At 35.4% G+C, this 15,540-nt stretch overlaps 1 protein-coding gene and 1 non-coding gene across 5 annotated transcripts in view; both read left to right on the top strand.

The window, feature by feature from the left end:
- Positions 1–15,540, top strand: part of TFDP2 (transcription factor Dp-2) — a 172,860-nt gene that overhangs the window by 51,496 nt on the left and 105,824 nt on the right. For all 4 annotated transcript variants that reach the window (XM_043595236.1, XM_043595238.1, XM_043595237.1 and 1 more), the window contains one exon: positions 3,743–3,809. In XM_043595236.1, coding sequence (XP_043451171.1) covers positions 3,743–3,809 — 67 coding nt within the window. Of the gene's footprint in view, positions 1–3,742; positions 3,810–15,540 lie in introns of those variants that run through there.
- Positions 9,346–9,418, top strand: TRNAN-GUU. The gene has a single exon. It is a non-coding gene; the product is annotated as a tRNA-Asn (tRNA).

Here is a 15,540-nt window from a genome sequence, read left to right on the forward strand (position 1 = left end):
TATCTTAATATCTCTGCAACATCATTTTAAATGACTGTTTTATGTTATCTACTAAATAGGCATTATACTTTCTTAATATTGGCCATTAAGTTATTTCTATTTTTATATATTTTTAAAATTTTTTTTAATGTTTGTTTACTTTTGAGAGACAGAAAGTGAGCGGGAAGGGGCAGAGAGAGAGAAAGACACAGAATCTGAAGAGGCTCCAGGCTCTGAGCTGTCAGCACAGAGCCTGACTCGGGGCTCAAACTCACAAGCCTTGAGATCATGACCTGAGCCGAAGTCAGACGCTTAACCGACTGAGCCACCCAGGCGCCCCTCTATTTTTATATTTTTTAAGTTTATTTATATTTCTACAGGGAGAGTGAAGGAGAGTGGAGGAGGGGAAGAGAGAGGGGGACAGACAAACTGAAGCGGGCTCTGCACTGAAAGAAGAGAGCCTGATGTGGGGCTCAAACTCCCAAACTGTGAGATCATGACCTAAGCTGAAGTCGGGTGCTTAACTGACTGAGGCACCCCAAGTTATTTCCATTTTTTTTTTTTAACTTTCTTTCTTTCTTTTTTCTTTTTTTTTTTTTTTTTTTTTTTTTTTGCTTACTCATTGGATTATTCTCATAAGGCAAAGTCTTAATGAAATTACTGGCCGAAAGGGTGTGTGCTTTTGGGGGCTTTTGTTTCATATTGCTAAATTGCATTTCAGAAAGGTTGCACCAATTTATATATTCATCAGTGGTATATGAGAGTGCCATTCCCCTTTCTTTTTTTTTTTTTTTTTTAATGTTTATTTTTGAGAGAAAGAAAAAGAGCGCGTGCATGCGAGCAGGGGAGGGAGCAGAGAGAAGGAGACAGAGGATCTGAAGCAGGCTCTGTGCTGTCAGCAGTGAGCTCTAGGCTCCAACTCATGAACTGTGAGATCATGACCTGAGTAGCTCAACTGACTGGGCCACTCAGGCCCCCCCCCCCCCCCCCGTTATTTTCTTTTTAATCTTTGTCAGTATAATCAGCAAAAAATGGTATGTAATTTATTCATTTCCCTCATTACTAGCTAGGTCAGACTGGTATGCTGTATGTTCATTCATTCATTGGTCACTTGCATCTCCTATGAATTGACTGTCAGTGTTGAAAAGTTAAAAGCCATTACCATTACCATTTGAATAACAATCCACACTTGAGCATTGCTTTCATTAATAATCATATTCACATAATTATTTAATTTGATCTAAGGAGCTCTCTGAGTTTGTTGTGCACATGTTTTGTCAGCTCCATTTTGCAGTGATTGTTCCAAGATCACCTTGCTTGTAAATGTCAGAGCTGAACTTGGAATACAAATCATCTCACTCCGAATCTTGTTGTCTTTCAGTTTTGTCAATCTAAATATGTTATTGTCAATGAAATTATAATGTTGTTAGTGGGAAATATGGTTTTATTCTTAAAAACTAGGCTTGGATATTTTTTATTCTACAGACATTTAGTGACTGTTTACAGTGTGCAGCACAGTGTTTGAATAACCCAGTAGAAGACTTTTCTCAGGACCTTGTTAGGTAAAAAATTTTACATAAAATGAGTTCACCTTTTTCTTTTGCTCTGTGAACCATTATTATTATATCCTTTTTAAGTAGAAGAAGGAAAAAGGCTGTTTTTAAATGCCTTTCCTAGCCAACTTTTTCTATTCTCAAATAATCCTTTTCTTTGTCTTTAAACTATAAATTGTTTATGAAAGCAGAAATTATTGCATTTTTGAAATTTTAATTAAATTAATTTTAGTGTTTATTTAAAGTCTAGATACAAACACTTCTCCATCTACTAGACCCAAATCAGCATATAGTATTGACCCACAACTGACCTTTGTCTTTTTAGTGTGTAATTTGTTGGTTATTAAGATGCAAATGTACTTCTGTTTAAAAGTTTCCAAATTGATTCACTGCTTCACTCTGCAGAAGTTGGTCATTAAGAGCAGGTGTTTAAGCATAACAGTAACTCAGTAACTGTGAACTCTCTCCACTGTGAATATGTGGTTTCAGTTGAGGTTTTTGCCGTTATCTTTGTTTAGTAACAAAAAGGTATAAACTAATGCTTTTGAAATAATTGTAACACATGTATTAAATGATCACATTGTGTTAATGTTGGAATATTAAAGTCTGTCTTCGCCTTCTTTGCTTTCTTTTTACAGTACAACACCAATGAAAGTTTTTTCTTTCTCTTTTTATAGCAAAAAATTTTGTTATAAAAGGGCGGCATGTTAGTGATGCCACAGTAAACTCTTGGCATTTACAAGTAAACGCTTGCCATTAATATTTGTGAACAACTCTGGAGATCCATGTAGTGGTAATTTGTTGCAAATTTTGTTGCAAAGGGTTTACTTCTAATAGCATACTTATAAGAAGCTAGATAGAATTAAGTATCTGCACCATTATATACATAGGATTAAGAAGCTGCATTTTAGATGTCTTCTGCTCAGCTGCTGTCATAAAAATTTGGTATTCAATGAGAGAAATAGGTTTGCATCAGAATTACTTTTCCATGATGTGAATGATATGTAGAAATATTTCTGGTAACATATCTCTTGACAAAAAGAAACAGCTATTAGTAGTGCATTTCAATTATTAAATAATGAAATAATTAGCTCTTACATTGTGAAATTGTGAAGTATCAAATGAGTTCTCTTGAAGAATATATAATGCTAATACAGTGTGTAGTTTAAAAACAACACAAGTGCACAGACATAAAGTTATAAACCTTTGTGTGCTTTAAAATCTTTTCAGTGTGGTAGTACTTTGAAAGGATGTTTGAGGTACCAAGTTAGCATTTGGTAGATTACAAATCTACAAGGATTAAAACAATAGCATAATAGTAATAGTAGAACAACTTATTAGAATCTTGCTTTATGTCAAGTTTTCAAAAATGTAGAGTTTTTTCATTCCTGGCTCTATAATAAATTTTTTAAACTCTGTTTGATGATACTACTGTATTTAGCTCTATGATTCCAAGAAGTCCAGTGGCCATCACATTAAATGAAATAAATTGCCTCAAGGTGAATTTATAGTTACACTTGTTATAGATAGCCCCCAGGTATCATATTAATAGTAATGAAGGTTAACATGAATTGAGCACTTTGTGCCTTACACTGGGCTAGATGCTTTATATGAATTATCTTAATCTTTCTAATAACCTAAACTGATAAGCAGTTCTAGCACCAGTTCAGAAGACTGAGGTATAGAGAGCTTATGTGATTTGAACATGACCATGTGTCTTACTGAACCAGAATATGAGCCCAAGCAGTTTTATTTGAGACCAGTAGATCTCACCTCTGTGGTATAGTATTAATGGTCTTTATCTGATCCATTACATATCACAATGTTGAAAAATGCATAATAGGCAGTGATTATGAACAGTAAAAATTAAGGGCAACATGAAAATGGAATTTTGGTAAATCTGTTGGCAGCTTCATGGCTGCCACAACTTGCTTTCAAAAAAACCATCAGTAAAATCTGTAGGTCTCAGTTCTGCTCACAAGTAACATTATTTCATTGATTTTTATCTTAATCTGTACAATTCCTGCTTTTCCCATTGCAAGCAACATTTTCTTTTAATTTCTACTCCTGTTGTTGATATAATTAATTCATTTTTATGTGGCTGTTTATTATTTTACATGGGATCTTCAGTGGAAGGTATAAAATAACTTATTAAATGATCACATAATACTTAAGATTCTATTTTTAATTTTTAAAACTATTTTATTCAGGTTGGTTTGCCTTCCACAAATGCAGAACTAAGAGGATTTATAGATCAGAATCTCAGTCCAACAAAAGGTAAGGACAGTTGAATAGAAATTTTCTGCATTGAGCCAGTTTGATTGCATTTGTTTTATAAAATATGCAGCTATGAGTATTACTTTACGTATAATGATTGTTATATAACATCACTGGGTTGTGTTATAATATACCAAATAACTTATATCGTATGAAAGTCAGTTCTGAGAGGTGTGTGATATTTGTGTTACTTTTCTCCATCTCTTTCCTAAGAGGTCTCTAAGACCACCCTTGATAAATGATCCTCTTGCTGTTGAAACTAACTGTTCAAGCTACTTTTTTTCTTGATTTTCTTGTTTGATAGTCCTACATCCTAGTAGTTTAACTTGTAAGGAAGTACAGTAGAATGAATGAATATACATAACATTTCTGTATCTAATATATGGTTTACTGGAGGAATGCTTATATCAGAAATCTGACCCACCAGTACAGGAATTTATGCAGGACACTGTCTGTATCTTTCAGTATGTATCTTTCATCAGTATCTTTTAGTATGTAGAGATAATATACTGAAATATTTATGGTTGAAATGATATGATGTTTGGAATTGCTTCACAATAATCCACTGGGGGAAGAAGAGTAAAGTGAGTGGAATTATAGATAAACTGTCTATGAGTTGATTAAGTATTTTAAGCTGGGTGGATAGCTGTAAGGGGTTTCATTATTCCTTTCTCTCTTCCTTTGTATATGTTTGAAATTTTTCATTGTAAAGGTAGGAACAAAATAGATGTCATTATATACACATAGCTATGAGAGAAACATCAGCTTCCTCAAAGGGTTTATGTCCAAGGTAGGCTATATGCTCTGGAGAGAAGAGTAGAGAAGTCTGTATTTCAGTATAAAAAAAATCTAGCTTAATAATGAGAATGTCTGTGAGAATTTAATTATGTGTATGAAACAGTGAGACACCACAAGCCTTAATGCTTTTCATTTTTCCCCAATTTTGTCATTGTAGTAAAATATGCAGAACATCAAATTTACAACTTTAACCATTTTTAAGTGGTATTAAGTACATTCATGTTGTGTGGCCATCACCACCATCCATATCCATAACTCTTTTCACCTTGTGAAATTCAAATTCTATACTCTTTAAACAATAACCCCCCACTCTCCTTTTCCCTGTTGTCTCTGGCAACCACTGTTCTTTCTGTCTCTATGATTTTGACTACTCTAGGTACCACATGTAAGTGGAATCCTAATAGTAATTGTCATTTTGTGACTGGCTTATTTCAGTTAACATAATGTCCTCAAGGTTCATCTATATTGTAGTGTATGTCAAAATTTCCTTCCTTTTTAAGGCTGAATACTATTCCATTGTGTATGTATACCACTTTTGCTTATCATTCATCCATCACTGGACACCTGGGTTGCTTCAGTGTTTTAGCTGCTGTGGATAATGCTTTTATGAATAAGGGACTACAAATATCTCTTTGGGACCCTTCTTTCAATTCTTTTGGGTATATACCTAGAAGTGGAATTTCTGGGTCATATGGTAATTCTATTTTTAATTTTTTGGAGGAATTACCATTCTGTTTTCCACAGTAGCTGTACCATTTTACATCCCTACCAACAATGCACAAAGGTTCCAGTTTCTCCACATCGTTGTCAACATTTATTTGTTTTTTGTTTTGTTATAGCCATCCTGGTAGATATGAAGTGATATCTCACTGTAATTTTGATTTGCATTTCTTTAGTAACTAGTCGTGTTGAGCATCTTTTTATGTGCTTATTGGCCATTTATATATCTTCTTTGAGAGGTCTACTCCAGTTTTTGGAGTTGTGTTTTAGGGATTCTTTATGTATGCTGGATATTGATCCCTTACGAGATAAATGATTTGCAGATATTTTCTTCTGTTCAGTAGGTTGTCTTTTCGCTTTCTTGATCATCTCTTTGGATGTGCAAAAGTTCTTTATTTAGTGGAAGTCCAGTTCATCTGTTTTTTCTTTTGTTGTCTGTGCTTTTCTTGTCACATCCATCACATGGTTGCCAAATCCAGTGTCATGAAGATTTTCCTCAGTGCTTCCTTCTGAGAATTTTATAGTCTTGGTTCTTTAGTTTAGGTCTTTGATCCATTTTGAGTTAATTTTTATATAAGGTAAGGATCAAATTGGCATATGGATAACCAGTTTTTCCATTACTGTTTATAATAGAGGTCAGGGTCTTAGCACCCTTGTCAAAAATAAGTTGGCCATATATGTGAAGGTTTATTTCTGGGCTTTTTATTATTTTCCCTTAGTATATATGTGTGTCCATATGTCAGTACCATAATGGGGTTTTTGAAATTAATTAATTTATTTTTGAGAGAGAGAGAGCAGGGGGAGTGGCAGAGAGAGAGGGAGACAGAATCCCAAGCAAGCTCTGTGCTGTCAACACAGAGCCCAGTGTGGGGCTCAAACTCACAGAATGGTGAGATCATGACCTGAGCCAAAACCAAGAGTCAGACACTTAACTGACTGAGCCACCCAGGTACCCCCAGTACCATTATGTTTTAAATTATTGTAGTTTTGTAATAAGTTTCAAAGTTGAGAAGTGAGAGCCCTTTAACTTTATTATTTTTAAAGATTATTCTGCTATTTAGGATTCCTTGTAATTCCACATGAATTTGAGGATCAGCTTTTCCATTTCTGTAAAAAAAAAAAAAAGGCTGTTAAAATTTTGATCGAGATTGCATTGAATCTGTAAATCGCTTTAGTTTTATTGACACCTTAACAATGTGAAGTCCTCCTATTCATCAAAATATTTCATATATTCAGGGCCTGTTTGATTGTATCATTTCTTTTTGAAGTAAGAAATATGTTCTGGAAATAGATAATGGTGGTGATGGTTATACAACTTTGTGAACATACTGGAAACCACTGAATTGTACTTTAAAAGGTAAATTTTTGGTATGTGAATTATACCTTTATTTAAAAAAAAAAAAACCACCAACCACTTTCTTTAACTTGATGTCTGTTTCCAGCTCTGATTTGTTCTTCCCCTCATTGTCAAACTTCTGGAAAAAGCTATACACTTATAATCCCATTCTCAGCTTTAATTTACTCCTCTGCCCAATGTAATCTGGCTTTGACTCCAATAATCCACTGAAACTGCTCTTGATCTTTGTTTTTTTTCTTTGTTGTTTATCAGCATTTCATGCAGTTAATTTCCCCTCTGTTTTTTAAATAATATTTTACTTTTAGAATAGTTTTAGATATGCAGAGAAATTATGGAGAGAGTTCAAGAGAGTTCTCATAAACCCCTTAGTCAGTTTCTCCTACTGCTAACATCATACATTGGTTTAGTACAGTTTTTTCAATTAATGAGCCAAAATCAACATATGTTACTTAACAGAAGTCCAACTTCTTCAGATTTCCTTAATTTTTAGCTAATGTTCTCTTTCTGTTCCAGGAGAGCATCCAGGATACCACATTACATTTCATGACCATCATCCTTAGCCTCCTTTTGGCTATGACAGTATCTCAGACTTCCTGTGTTTTTAATGACAGTTTTGAGGAGTGTTCAGGTATTTTGTAGAATGTCCCTCCATTGGGATTTTTCTGATGTGTTTCTCATGATTAGATTGGAGTTATGAGTTTTTGAGAAGAACCACAGAGATAAAGTGCCATTCTCATCACAGCGTATCAAAGGTCCACACTATCAACATGACTTATCATTGTCGATGTGAACTTTGATCACTTGGCTGAGGTAATGTTTGTCCTGCTTCTGTACTATAAAGTGACTTTTTAACCTCTCCCCCTTTCCATACTGTAGTCTTTGGAAGGAAGTCATTATGTGGAACCCATATTTGAGAAGTGGAGAGGTTGCTCTACTTCTGGGAGGGGGAGTATCTACATAATTTATTTGGAATTCTTTTGCACCCTAGATTTGTCTCTTCTCTCTTGTTTCTTCACTTATTTATTTAATGCTTGATTTATATTATTTAGTTTGTACCTGATATTTCGTTTATACTCTGGGTTATAGTCCAATACTTACTTAATTTTCTGCTTGAGTTGATACAGCTGTGGCCACAGTTGGTTTTCTGTGTTCCTTTGGCATATGTCCCTTGTTGTGGGTGTGGTTTTGTGTTTGTTTTTGTTTTGAGCACTTATTTCTTTAGCACTCCAAGATGTTCCAGGCTCATTTCTTGCCTACTTCTCAGATCAGCCATTTTCCCAAAGATTCCTGATTCCTTTTAATGGAGAATGTTATTAGAAACCAAGATCTCGGTGCTGGATGAACTCATTGCTACTGGGATGGTGCCTTTCTTTTTGAATCACTGGTGTTTATGTGTCTGTGATACCACACTTTTTAAGACTTGCATAAGAAAGCAGTATAGTGTAGCAGTTAAGAACAAGGGCTCTAGAGGACTCAGTGTGATCTGATCTTGGTTGTACTTCTTACACCCAACCAAGTGTGTAAACCTGAGCAAGTTGATCTCCCTAAACCAAAGTATCCACATCTATAATGAAGCAGGTAGCAATAAGTTGCTTAGAGAGTGTCTAAGGATTAAATGAGTTAGTGCACATAAATCACTTAGTACAACCAACACCTAGCACATAGTAAGCATTCATTAAGTGCTTGCTCCTTTTCCTCATATTAATATTTTCATCTTCCTTTTTATCTGCTCTCTTTCAGTCTACTCTGCTAGCTCTCTCTCTGTCTCCTAAATGTTAATGTTCCAGGGACAACTTGGGTGGCTCAGTCAGTTAAGTGTCCAACTTTGGCTCAAGTCATGATCTCGTGGTTCATGGGTTCGAGCCCTGCGTCGGGCTGTGTGCTGACAGCTCAGAGCCTGGAGCCTGCTTCGGATTCTGTGTCTCCCTCTCTCTCTGCCCCTCCCCTGCTTGTGCTCTGTTTCTCTCTCTCTTAAAAATAAATAAAAACATTAACAAATTTTTTAAATGTTAGTTTTCCATGGGGTTTTGTCTTAGGTTTTTTTTCTCATTTTGTAAATTCTCCACAGGCAATTTCATCTATTCATCATTGCTGTAGTTATCATTTACTTTGTATATGGACTGTTGTCAAATCTATATCTCTGACCCAAATTTGTCTTGAGATTTTATATAGCCAGTTGCTTATTGGATGCCTTCACTGAGTAACTTAAAGCATCTCAGGCTCAAACTCCAGAATTAAAGTAATTATTTTACCCTCTCAAAACCTGCTTTCCCCTTTTCCTTGTCTTACTGAATAGTAGTACCATCCACCCTGTGCCTAAACCAGAAATTGAGGTCTCATATTTGATTCCTTTTCTTTCTCTCTGCTTCCAGTCAAATCATTTATAAGGCTTGTTGATTCTGCGTCCTCAGTCTCTCAGTCCTCCCCAACCGTTTTCTCTGTCTTTGTTGCTAATATCTTAGTTCAGACTACGATAAATCGTTTCCTGGATTACTGCGACTGTTGTATTTACTTCCAGATTTCTTTCTTTCTGTTTCATTACTGTAGTATAGCTCTCAAACACAAACCTCAACAGTCTTTCCATGTTAAAAAAATTAGTTTAGTAGTTCCTTATTGCCCTCAAGATAAAGTCTAAACTCTGATTTGAAAGATCCTTGGGGCGCCTGGCTGGCTCAGTTGGTAGAGCATGTGACTGTTGATCTCAGGGTTGTGAGTTTGAGCCCCATGTTGGGTGTAGAGATTACTTAAAAATAAAATATTAAAAAAAAATCAAATAAAAAAATCCTTCATGTTAGAGTTCTTGCTTTTATCCAGAGCCTTATCTCAGATACCTCTTCTTCTGCCACTTTGAACTATGTTCTCTCTTTCACTTTCTGTCTCTGTCTGTCTCCGTCCATCTGTACACACCTCTCTGTGCCTGGAACTCTGTGATCCCTGACATGGTCTTCTACTCCACTCCTGACACATACTACACCTGGCTAATTTCAGTTCATTATTCACATCTAAGTTTACGTCTTATTTCCACTTGGCCCATAAGCCTCTAATACTCTCTCCTTATCCCTTTTGTAGTATTTATCACACTGTACTTTAATGACTCATTTACTTATTTGTCCCCCTCCCCGGACTCTGTAAGTCAAAGACTTTTTCTTAATTCATCATTGTATCTCTAGGACAAGTATTTCAAAGTTATCTATCCCACAGTATCTGTCTCAAACTAGGAACATCGTTGAAAGAATGTTATGTCCTTACCTTCTGTCTATAATTTCTTTGACCACTGGGCAAATTCCTATTTACTCTTTAAAATCTAGCTGACCATGAATTCCTTTGTAGCTCCTTGTTACTATAGCTCCTTTCTGTTAGTTAACCTTTGGACCCTGTACATACTTTATTATTGTCCTTATCACATTATATTGTATTTCTTAATAGATTGTCCTTTTCTTTTGCTAAACTCTGAGCTCCTTGAGAGCAGGGTCCTTTTTCCTATTTTTGTCTTCAGAATCTCGCTTGGTGTCTAGCACAGTTATATTCAGGAAATACTGAATTGCAAGAGTTTGTTTTGCCATGTTTCCAGACTTGTAATAAAAATGTTTATTTATCTAAACGTTGAGAAGTAAGCGTAGAAGGAACTTACCTTAAAACTTTTTGAACAAAGTGTTAAGGAATTTAGAGTGAGGAAGGTTTCTGAACTTTTTGTCTTAGGACACATACCTAAGAGTTGGAGCTTAAAAATTACTAATTAATTAAAATAAGAACAAGCCTGAAGATAATTATATTCAGTCATAACCAGGCGAGTAGTAGAGGATTTAAAAGCAATCGAGTATTTGTATGTCCTGGTTATGAATCATGTAATTGTTCATTATTGAGGAAAACGAAAGGTAAAAATCCTGTGACATACAACTTCACTTTGTGTGGTGTCGAAAGTCCATCAGTATCTTTGGTGAAGACGAAGGATCTCTCAGTTATCTGGGAGGTGCATGCTGTCGGGTGGTCTGTACGTTTGGATATTTCTGCATGTGGAAAGAGGCCATACTTGCCTGCAAGCTATACACAGTCCTCTGGGAAGCTGCCTGATCAGCAGCTGCTAGGAGGGTTGCACTTGTGGGATGAATTGCTCATGTCTTTGCAGGCAAGTGAGGCCTGCCATATATTCCCCGCTTGTTCCTTTATAACCTCAGCAGAGCAATTCCACTTTGCCAGCTCCTTCATTGCTTGCACATCAAATTTAAAATGTGCATATCTTATACTGACTGCCAGTTCTCCACTTTCCAAGAGATTGCAATACCCTATGGCTATTAAAAGTTCAGCCTATTAAAATGAATTCAGCAACTTGAAAGAGGGAATCACTGAATAATCAAATAGATTCCTCCTGTGGAAACAGAGCTAATGGAAAAGATGAGAGAAAGCTGTAATAGAAAAGGGAATGAAAACTCTCAAGAGGATACAGTTGCAACATAGAAAAAGTTGTTTTGGAACTAAAAATATATTCAGAATTCTTAAATCTAAGAAAGATTGAAAATAAGAAATGGCCAAAGATGTACAATGAGCAAAACAATATTGATATCAAATAAAATCCACTAAAAGCCTCAAGGCATTAAAGGGAAGAAAGGAATATTGTATAGTGAAACAAGGGAAAAAACCCAACCAACAACCAAATTTTTAGAAAATGGGCAAACCTTATGAATAAGGGGTACCTGGGTGGCTCAGTTGGTTAAGCATCCAACTTCAGCTCAGGTCATCATCTCGTGGTCCATGGTCTGTGAGTTCAAGCCCCACGTCTGGCTCTGTGCTGACAGCTCAGAGCCTGGAGCCTGCTTTGGATTCTGTGTCTCCCTCTATTTGCCTTTCCCCTCTCACGCTCTGTCTCTGTCTCAAGATAATAAACATTAAAAAGAAAGTTATGAATAAACAGTTACAGAAAAAGAAATATTAATGGTTCTTACACAGATAAAAAGGTACTGTACCTCATTCGTAAAACGTGTAATTTGAAAGTACACTGAATACCACTTTCCACTCTATAAGATTGGTGAGTATTAAGAAGTTTGATAAAACACTGTTGTGAAGAGTATAGGTAACATGTTCTCTTACACTGCTGGTAGGAGCATAAATTAGTACAGCCTTTATGGGAAGCAATTTCAGAGTACTGTAATTGATTTATCTTCACATTTCCTATAACCCATCAATCCCAGTTTTAAGAATTGATTCTACTGATGTGCTAGCAAACAGGGAAAGTGAAGCTTAATGTTTGCAGTATTACACGTAATAGCAAAATATTGGAAACTCTTAAGTTCATTGGTAAGACTTGATTAAATAGTGTTCAATATGTACAAAGGAATACTTATGCAGATATAAATTTGGGAATGAGAATGCTATGTACAAGTATGGAATGGGGGCGCCTGGGTGGCTCCATCAGTTAAGCATCCTCCTACTCAGTCTCAGCTCAGGTCTTGATCTATGGTTGTGAGTTCAAGCACCACATTGGGCTGGGTGTGAAGCCTACTTAAAAAAAAATTTTTTTTAATATAGAATGATCTACAAAGACACATTATTATGTGCAGAACAGTGTACTATATATATAACCATTTGTTTAAATAGAAGTGTAATACAAACACATAATGTTTCTTGTAAGAAAACACAAAGACTTGACATTCATTATCTGGTGGTAGAGAAACAGTGTCTTTCACAAAGAAGTTTTTAATTTTAATAAAGTCCAACCTGGCAGTTTTTTCTTTCATGGATCATGCTTTTTGGTTGTATCCAAAAAGTCATTGCCACAAGCACCTGGCTGGCTCATTCAGTACAGCATGTGATTCTTGATATTGTGGTCATGATTTCAAGCCCCACATTGGGTGCAGAGACTTCTGAAAAAAAAAAAAAAGTCATTACTAAATTCAAAAGCACTTTCCTAGTCTCCTGGAGCTTTAAAAAAAATTTTTTTTTAATGTTTATTTTTGAGAAAGAGACAGAGCACGAGTAGGGGAGGGACAAAGAGAGAGAGGGAGACACAGAATCTGAAGCAGGCTCCAGGCTCCGAGCTATCAGCATAGAGCCCGATGCAGGGCTTGAACTCATGAACCTCAAGATCATGACCTGAGCCAAAGTCGGACGCTCAACCAACTAAGCCACCCAGGTGCCCCTGTTTTTCTTCTAGGAATTTTGCTGTTTACATTTAGGTCAGTGATCCGTTTTGAGTTTATTTTGTTAGAGGTGTAAGATTTATTTCTAATTTTTTTTTTTTTTTTTTTGCATGTAGATGTCTAGTGTTTCCAGCTTCATTTGTTGAAAAGACTCCTTTCTCCACTGAATCTCCTTCGACCTTTGTCAAAGATGAGTTGAATATATTTATGGGGTTCTATTTCTAGGCTCTTTTTTCTATTCTATTGATCTATTTTCCTGGTCTCTTGCTGATACCGAATTGTCTTCATTACTGTGGATTCATAGTAGTCTTAAAGTTGAATAGTGGCAATGGTAGCTATTCTGAGTCTTTTGCCTTTTCACGTAAATTTTAGAATTAGTTTGTTGATATCCACAAAATAACTTACTGGGATTTTGACTGAGTTTGTATTGAATCTGTACATCAAATTGGGAATAACTGACATCTCAACAATATTGATTCTTCCTATCCATGATGGAACATCTCTCCCTTTTGGGGGTGTTGAATTGTATAAGTTCTTTATATATTTTGGATACTAACCTGTTATCAGGTATGTCACTTGCAATTATCTTCTCCCATTCCATAGTTTGCCTTTTGTTGATTGTTTCCTTTGCTTTGCAGAAGCTTTTTATTTTGATGAAGTCCTAGTAGTTTATTTTTGCTAGTGCTTCCCTTGCCTCAGGAGACATGTCTAGAAAGAAGTTGATACAGCCAATGTCAAAGAAGTTATTGCCTGTGCTCTCTTCTAGGATTTTTATGGTTTCAGGTCTCCCATTAGGTCTTTAATCCATTCTGGGTTTATTTTTGTGTATGCTGTAAGAAAGTGGTCCAGTTTCATTATTTTGTATGTTGTTGTCCAATTTTCCCGACACCATTTGTTGAAGAGACATCCTTTTTCCCATTGGATATTCTTTCCTGCTTTGTCAAAGATTAATTGGCCATATAATTGTGGGTTCATTTCTGGGTTTTCTATTCTGTTCCATTGATCTATGTGTCTGTTTTTGTGACAGTATCATATTGTTTTGATTACTGCAGCTTTGTAATATAACTTGAAGTCTGGATAAATTCCCTAGAATCTTCTACATATACTGTCATGTCATCTGTGATTAAAGACAATTTTACTTTTCCTTTCCAATTTGTATTTCTTTTTCTTTCTTGATATCACTGATTAGGACTTCCAGTTCAAAGTTGAATAGAAATGGTGAGAGCAGAAATCCTTGCTGTGTTCCTGATCTTAGGAGGAAAGAAAGCATCTAGTCTGTGTTATTAAGTATGATGTTAGCTGTAGAGCTTTCCCATAGCTGCCTTCCATCTGGTTGAGTAAGTTTCCTTCTATTCTTAGTTTTCTGAGTGTTTTGATCACGAATGGTTGTTGGATTTTGTTGTTTTTTCTGTACTAAGTTATTACAATGATTATATGGGGGGGTATCTGTAGCCCATGAATATGGTGAATTACATTGATTGATGTTTACATGTCACAAAAACTTTGAATTCCCTGGACAAATACCACTTAGTTATGAGAGAATCTTTTAAATTCTCCATTTGGAGAGTATTATTGCTTAGAACCTGTTCTGTGCTATTTTTAATCCTTTCCAGTCAAGAGATGATTGTAGGATCCCTGAGTAGCAACAGGGAACCAGCTAGGGTCAGAGTACATATATCTGTAGTGAAACTAATTGTTTCAGGTTTTGTAACATTTTTGAACAGATCTTCATAGCCTGGGAACAGGAATAAAGGAATTTGTGGGCAAAGCAGTAGGAACAGAAGGAATTCACAGTTTCACAAAAAGTGTTGCTGGAATGGCTCCCTATAGGGACCTTAATAGTGCATTTCTGCCAAGAAAGGAATGTGAGCACTTTATTTCTTGATAAGAAAAAATTTAAAAGGAGTTAGAAAGGTGAAAAAGGTAGGGAATTGGTGTTAAAGATTATTTCACTGTTCAAATTCTTAAAAGTAAATTAGCTTACATAATTTAGATTTGTATGTTTAATGTAAAAGGCTACTAACATTTGCCCATAGGCTCTTTCTCGGAGTTTACTTAATGATTTAAGTCCTGAAATATCTAGTAAGATTTTATTTTATTTTATTTTATTTTATTTTATTTTATTTTACTCTAAACAGTAGGTATAAGCAACATTTGGTTGCTATTTCTATAAAGATTCTTTGGCAGGGTTCTAAATCTAAGGTCATGTTAGGGTGAGTTTGGCCTCTCTTACTGTGCAAGACTTAGTAAGAGATTGTGTTTTCATAAACACAGTGAATGGTTCTGGCTTTGCCTTTTGAATCTGGGTTTGGTTTCAGGATATTTAAAAATATCTTAATGATCTGAAAATAGACAACTATCCCATTCTACAAATAGTTTTATTGACCTGCTCATTCCAGTAGCTTGCTTTTCCTGAAGAACCTGTATCATCTGATCTTTTTTCTCTCTTGTATTTTTCCTATATTTGTCTACAAGAAAGCTTCATTTAAATAATAGTGTTAGGTTGCCATATTAAGTAATTAAACACTAGAATTAAATAAGAATTACCTTTTGGAAATAAAATAAAAGTGTTCCTGATTTAAAACAAAAAAAAAAATTAAAGTGTTTTAAAATGGGCTGTGGTTACCACATCTTTTATCTTCCTGTTAACTGCTTTCACAATGTATATTGTGGTTAGGTAGAATTACATAACTTTGCTTTGTGTTTTGATTGCATGTTGTAG

Source organism: Prionailurus bengalensis, chromosome C2, assembly GCF_016509475.1.
Source record: "Prionailurus bengalensis isolate Pbe53 chromosome C2, Fcat_Pben_1.1_paternal_pri, whole genome shotgun sequence".
NCBI classification, from domain to species: domain Eukaryota; kingdom Metazoa; phylum Chordata; class Mammalia; order Carnivora; family Felidae; genus Prionailurus; species Prionailurus bengalensis.